The 7420-nt window shown below is 54.6% G+C and overlaps 1 protein-coding gene across 1 annotated transcript; it reads left to right on the forward strand.

Moving 5' to 3' along the window:
• Positions 1-259: 259 nt before the first annotated feature.
• VOLCADRAFT_93065 (uncharacterized protein) lies at positions 260-7060 on the forward strand (the record flags this gene model as incomplete). Its single annotated transcript, XM_002952326.1, has 6 exons — positions 260-323; positions 3403-3497; positions 3834-4053; positions 4263-4420; positions 4818-4976; positions 5876-7060. 6 exons carry the CDS (start codon positions 260-262, stop codon positions 7058-7060), a joined length of 1881 nt encoding a protein of 626 aa, XP_002952372.1.
• Positions 7061-7420: the final 360 nt, after the last annotated feature.

Genomic DNA, 7420 nt, shown 5'->3' on the forward strand with positions numbered 1-7420 from the left:
GATGTTGGGGTCGAGGTTTCTTTGCGACTTCAACCCAGGTGTTAACACCATGAGGTCGTTTCTGAGTCTGTTTCGGGCGAGGGGTAGATCGGCATAAGAATAATTAAGTGAAGGGCGCTTTGAAGTTTCCTTCAATTTCTTTTCTTCTCCAATCGCATGTTCTATTAATTCATTCAAGTTCTCAAATTCTGCACCTTTGAAATTCACTCGGCAAGGAGCGACCAAAGGCAAAATCAGTCCGCGCCGGAAAAGGGTCAAAATGGTCGGAGTGTCGGTCATTCTAGCAATTGTAATCGCTTCACGAAATCTAGCGGCATATTCAGGTACGCCTTTCTGGGCGTCCATTCTAATCTTGCCGTCCAAAAGCATCTGCGATTTTTCTAATGGTCTAGAACGTACCGAATCTACGAAGCGCTCGTTTAAGGCTTCGATTATCGCGTCCAGCGTCAGACGATCTGGCCGAGAATCCGCGGATTCACCATATTGGTTTATCCAATCTGAGGCCTCCGGGTGGTTCTGGAGAGCGGCCAACATGGCCACGAACGGAGGGGGCGCCTCTCGGCAGTTCTCGTAGTAGAGCCGAAAATAACGGATGAAATTTTCGGGGTTATGGTTGGGCTTCCATTGCGGTTCGGAAAGCTTCAATGCTTTCAATCGCGAGTTACCGTTCAGAGGAGGGTTCAGAGGGTTCTCAATTACCTCGGGATTTCTCTCTGCCTTTACCTTGAACGGTAAGTTTGAGGTCCTCTAACTTCTTTGCCACGACCGTTCAAGGTGAAGGCAGCGAGCGCCAAAGCTAACTGGTCGCGTAGTCGCTGTAATTTGTTAGGGTTAAATTCCATACGACCGTAAAGGTCGAACGGGAAGTCGGAGTCTAAGCTCGCGACAAAGAGTTGCCACTGGATGACTTCTAAATCCTTCTTCTGTAATTCAGGATTTCTAATTATAGGGCCTATTGTAAGAAAATAACAGCCTGGAGCGAAGGCTGTGACTCCAAAATGTTAGCGCGTAATATAAGCAAGAACCGAAAGTCACAGGACGGATTCGCTCCGCCAAGGTCTGGGCTCTTGTCTAAGAAAGAGTAATTAAACTCTGTCTCTTTGTTAACATATAAATATATTAATCATCCATCCCAGGCTCCCTCCCGAGTATATATAATACTCGTTGCTTAGGAGGCCGCAACGACTTCTGTCGTGGAGTGTCCCTTCGGACCACCTGACAGCTGGTTAGACCGAGGTGTCTGTTCGGTTAGGGTAGGAACCCTGAAAGAGTGTCAATCCTTAATTAGGAAACACTTATTAATCTTAAAGTATTCATAGACTGTTCATAGATCAGTCTTAATCCGATCACGCCTTCATCGCTTTGCGATTTGGCTCTGTAACGCTATAAGGCGCTACAACACTACACCTACGTAGTTAACATTTCCCATTTACAATCTATTTACCCCACCTTCCACGTAACGTTGCTGTGGCTATACAAGGCGCCAGCAGATGCGTTGGATTTCTTAATGATTGCGGCAGTACCTCTGCACCCTCAAGTCCCGCGGGGCCGCCGCCTGGTTGAGTGGCTGAAGATCGTATCCAGTCGAGTGCATTCTAGGTTACCATGCCCGCCGCCAGCAGAGACCCCGAAAGGGTTTGCTGCAGAGTACTTCGACAAGTGAACCGAGTATTTAGATGAGCATAATAGTGGGAAAAACATTTTACGCCTGACCTTCGCCGCCCTGAACTCCGCTAACGGGGACGCTGCGCCCAAAGGGGAGATAGCTGTTCTGGCGCACATGCATATCTATGTTCGGAATTTTCCAAAGGTTATATCTTTCGCTCTTCACCTTTTTGGCACTTCGCCTATCGTTCATCACGCGTGAACCTGGACTATTGTGCTCTTGCTATGCTATAATCGTGACGTTTGTCATTTGTAGACCCCGAGGGGAGTTTATGTTGAACGTCCATGTTACGTGATCATCTTACGATCAGGTATTTTCCCCGGGTCATGCAGATTGCTTTTAAGTTACAAGCTGCAAGTTCTGCACATTCTTGGAACGGGGGCGGCGGGGGCCCGTCCGTAAAAGCCCGAGGGCCCATGGACAGTCAGGTGCAAAGTCATCATCGTCGAGGGTTTAGCCTCCTTCCATTCACTGATCAGTAGTTCCTACAGCCACACAAGCTGTGGTGGTGTTACAGCACCCAAGGGTAGGGGACGTCCGCTAACGCGGCAACCCTGAACGGGGCTGTCTCAAAAACATGAAGCGCAACCCTCGGCCTACAAATTTGGAATAATCAGGACCTGATGCAACAGACTCGGCTACGTCCAGGATTTCAAGGCATCTATACAGAGAGCATGCTGCCGCTTGCTGCCTGATGTGATGATAATCCCCGGCGCGTTGGAAACATGCGTTAGGTGCCCACTTACTGGGCCCCAAGGTGGGAAAAAAGACCGCTTTAAATGGAAGCGGTGGTGGATGGTTGCGGTGGGTTTTGACGGCCGGGTTCGTTATGGTAGCGGCTTGCCGAGTTTGTTGCCGGCCAGCACTGCGACATCGGCCAAACACTACAATTCCAAAGAAATTCCAATTTATACAAGGGTGCAGCGCGCGGGGATGCCTCCTCCCCCCTGGGTTGCCAGCATATTACGGAAGCTCTTAAGCCCTGGTGAGCTTAGCTAGGTGAGCGACATGGTGTGCTACGTAAGGGTCCCAGGCTGGCCCAGGGCTTGTTGCCTGCGGCTTGCCAGGGCTTGCTCAACCAGCCGCTTTGCCGAGTAAGCTTCGGAGTGTCAGACCCATTGAAAGTTAAACATCCACTAATTCCATGGAATGGTTCTTTAGTGTAGAAGGCTAGGATGACTGATTTGCAAACAATATGCGGGACTGATTTGGAAACAATCTGCGTACACGCGGCTGGCAACTGCTGGGACGGTTAGCGGCGCGACACGATTTATCCATCCCGCCGATGGGGATTTGCACATGCATGGTCACGACGGGCCTCCCTGTCCTTTTCGGACTATTAATTATGCGACGTATGCCGTGTTGCGCTGCTTCATTTTTAATGTCAACTTGGTTCTCGACTTGCTGTCGTGCGCCACGGTGGGTTTTCCCTGCCTGGTAAAGCGACGTAGCGCCTTGGCACCGTCTGGTAAAACTCTAAAAACTAAAAACCTAAGCCTTCCAAATCCTGAAATCTTATACAACGAGAATAGGAAGCCTGAGTTACTCCACAGAGCCTTGGTACCCAAACGAGTGCAAAACTGGCTCGGGGGGCCTTGCGTCACCATGCTGGTCACCCTTGAAACTTTGGTCATACACTGTAGTTCTTATTAAAGATATTGAATTTGAAGTTAAGATGTTATTATAAGAAAGGGAAGTGCTTGCTCCAAACTTTGGACACTGTATTTGCAACGCAGCGCTAGCGCTTCGCAAGGTGACAGCGGGCAATTGCGGGGCAGATCACACGGAACCCCATTTTCCTTGGATCGAAGCACATACAGCACTAAAAATGGTGAGGCCCGGGGTGGGGATTATTTTCGTCTGCTTGAAATGCAGCATCACCTGTTTAGCGCATGATATCAAGAAGCCATTCCCCTGCTTTCTGCTATGCTACGAACAGCTTCGTGCGTCGAGCGATAATATAAGACGCTTGGCCAGCATCGATTTTTCATAGGAATTTTCATGCATGTGAAACTGGCACGCCTTAGCTCGGAGTTATGCCTTGTCGGCGTGCTGGCAAGGCCAGAAGTGGCCGGATCTGAGTTTTCAATCCGGTGGTTGCATGCACATCGTTATTTGCCTTTTCAGCTGGACAGACGCTTTTCATGTCCTTGCCTACTGCTCATAGGGTTGCGGTGCTTCGGCGCCTGCGAAGCCCAATTCCAGCAAGCGGGTAGCAGCAGCTGCCGCCATCGCCGCGACCAAGCAAGAGCGCGACTACACGTCTTCAGCCAAGGCTCCTGAGGTTTGCAGTCGCGCTCCATCAACAAAAGTATCATCTGGTCAAGCGTGTGCACCAGTGGACAAGTTGTTGAGGCCTCAGGACGCGTGCTCTTCCAGTAGAACCGGTGCGTATGGGGTGCGCAACATGAATTAAAAATCGCAAGCAGCGCAACTACTTACCTTTATAGCTCTTGCTTTGTTCCGGAAGTAGATACCAAGCTAGAAACTCCAAAAGAAGTTGCGTGTTGGTGGCCATGGACTCATGGTCTGTCCAGCAGCAAATTCGCTCAAACATTGAGATGAAGGCAGCGTTTCTTTTGCAAACCGCTTGCAGGGAAGCCGCTGCGAGACGCGGAAGGTGGCGATGTGGGTCGTCCTGCCCTTGGGGGAATCAGTCGCCCCGGCAGCTGTGGTACCGGACGCGACACCGTTGGCGATGGTGTCGTGCATGTCGCCGCGGCAAAGACAGTTATGCCCAGTGCTGGACGCGCGGTGGGTTCAGAGACGCGCCGTCCAGAAAGCTCTGTGAGTGAATGGACCTTTACCGCGCGACGGTACCGAGCGGGGCGTCGTTACCTAGCACGTATGCGGCACCTTTCGTTGCAGGACGTGTCCGACAGCTACAATGTAATAATGTATTACGGGTGTGGTTGTGATAGACATTTTCCCCACGTTTGTAACCAATTATAATTTCCTGAGGCTGACGATGTTGCTGAGCCGTACCTGTCCCTAGGCGTCGATGCGTGGACGCTGCCAGCGCGCGGGCGGCTGTGGCGCAAAACATTGGCTCGCAGCCACGCGCGTGATAGCTGGCAGGCACAAATAAGTACTGGTATTACGGACCGTGAAAGGTAATAATTGCTGCCGTGCTGATCGCCCCGACCTGCAGGATACGGTGTATGCGGGGAAAGGTGCGGCGGCAGGCGGCGACAATGGCTGCAAGGGTGGTGTAGTTTGCAATAAGCCACCCGAGGACGTGGTCGAGGCAGTGGCACCGGATCGGCCTGCGAGCGTCGCCGGGAGGCCAAGCACTGCCGAAGGCGACCGGGTATGCGACGCACACCGGGGCTGTGCCATGTCTGTCTGCATGTCCACGCGTTCCTAACGAGCTGTCCTGCGATTTTGTTACCTGGAAGCCTGTCAGTAGCTAAGTCGTATCTTACAAGCTGTTAAGTGCGATCGCGTGCTGCCCGTGCGCTCGTGTGCGTGAGTAGGAAGCTGCCTTTGTCTTTCTTGTGGACTGCTATTCTGTACCAAATTGCGGTAGCACAGGCAGCGCTCTGACCCAAACCAAAACGCATTGTGGAAACGTTGGCGAGTTGACGCATATCACGTGCCGGTCACGTATCGGTCACCTCCGTCGTTGGATCCCTTCCTTCACGTGAATGGGGTCCTGCCCTCGGATGCTCACCTTGCTCACCTATGCTTCACACATAACAGCTAATAACTCGCAGTTATGGAAGATCCCGGGCCTTGCCTTTTGTATTTCCGCTGCGGACACCGGTTCCAAACTTTCCAATCCCACCTTTTTCCCTTTCGCCTCATCATGGTTGGTTGCACAACCTTACACCAGCGCGTGGATGAATTAGCCGTCGGACAACAAGCTTGGGCTGGACGGATTACCCGTGAGGCCGCATTCGCGGGAGCCGAGGAGGAGGACGCACAGGAGGGATATGGCGCGAAGGCCGCCATGACGCCGGCGGCGGGTAGTGTTGACGCGACGACTTTTGGCAAAGGCAGTGGAGCATCAGGGGCAGAGAGAGGATCGCGGCCTTCTTCTGCAGGGCAAAGGTTGGGTCTTCCTGCCTACGCGGCCCCGCTGCCGCCCACCGATAGGCCGGCATCGGCTGCGTCTTCCGCAGCATCAGGGGGAGAGTCGAGGCCTTCTTCTGCAGGGCTAAAGTCGGGTCCTTCGGCCTACGCGGCCCCGCTGCCGCCCACCGATAGGCCGGCATCGGCTGCGTCTTCCGCAGCGGCAGGGGGAGAGTCGAGGCCTTCTTCTGCAGGGCTAAAGTCGGGTCATTTGGCGTACGCAGCCCCGCTGCCGCCCACCGACAGGCCGGCATCGGCTGCGTCTTCCGCAGCGGCAGGGGGAGAGTCGAGGCCTTCTTCTGCAGGGCAAAGTCGGGTCTTCCTGCCTACGCGGCCCCGCTGCCGCCCACCGATAGGCCGGCATCGGCTGCGTCTTCCGCAGCGGCAGGGGGAGAGTCGAGGCCTTCTTCTGCAGGGCTGAAGTCGGGTCCTTCGGCCTACGCGGCCCCGCTGCCGCCCACCGATAGGCCGGCATCGGCTGCGTCTTCCGCAGCTGGAGGAGGAGAGTCGAGGCCTTCTTCTGCAGGGCTGAAGTCGGGTACTTCCGCGGCTGCTGCCGTACGGCTGACCAGCAGCAGGCCAGCATCAGCAGCATCTTCAACGGCCGTGCCGAAGCCACGTTCAGCCACAGATCGAAGCCGCGGGAACTCTTTTGGACCAGAGGGAGACGAAGATGATGAAGCACCAAGGAGCCAGGGCGTGCAGGCTCCAAAGGCGACCCCTCTCGACCGTGCTGCCCGGGCCGGGTCGGATAGCTGGCAAGAGCCGGACGAGAACATATTGGATTCGGCGTCCATGGATTCGGCGTCCATGGAAGCCGCGATGACCACGGCGACGGCTCCCACATCTCGCGCGGGTCGCGAGGGCGACATGAAGGAGGTCGTTTCAAAGTCCAGGCGCAGGGCGGAGTCGAAGGATCTGGGCAGCGAGTTGGCGACAGTGATGGAGGGGGACGATGGTTATGGCGCAGAGGTCCCAGCGCCGCCGGCGCTCAGCCAGTCGAGGGCGGATGACGATGGGCCGCCCAGCGACGAGCTGGATGCCGCCAGCGACACAGAGACTGGCACTGGAGATGTGACAGCTAAGTGCAGTCATGACTTGGGCAAGAGGCTGGATCTCGATGTCGCAGCAGTTGCAACGGTCACGGCTCCGATACCGGCAGCATCACGCGCGTCGTCCGCCATTCAGCAGCGTCGTAGTGGTGAGGAGGGAGAGGACGACTGTGGTGGCAGCGACGCGGAGGTCACGGAGACTACGGAAGTGATGCCCTTCGGTGGGTCTGGCGCGCCGAGCCGCAAGACTGCCGACCTGTTAGACTAATTGTACTACAAGGTCGACATACACGACGATGGCACTACAATATGCGCACGCTTACGGAGGGAGGGGGGTGTGAGAGCCCTGGCTGTTGTCCATGGAAGGACCGCAAGGGTGCCGACGGCTAGCAGTTTCGTATCGGATCTCAAAGAGGCAAGCGCCCTTTACAGCATAAATCCCTGAAGGATTCGTGCCCACCCCTCGATCCTGGTGGTCTTGGGCGTCTATGGTGGAGCGCTGGCATGCGCAGATTTTGGCGGTCTACGGCAGTATGATTCATCCAAGCTTTCCGTGGTGTGAAATAGTGTATTTTAGCGTGCAGATCAACAAAGTAGGAAATATCGGCAGCCGCAGAAATGTTCGGCA

This window comes from Volvox carteri, assembly GCF_000143455.1.
Source record: "Volvox carteri f. nagariensis unplaced genomic scaffold VOLCAscaffold_29, whole genome shotgun sequence".
Taxonomy (NCBI): Eukaryota; Viridiplantae; Chlorophyta; class Chlorophyceae; order Chlamydomonadales; family Volvocaceae; genus Volvox; species Volvox carteri.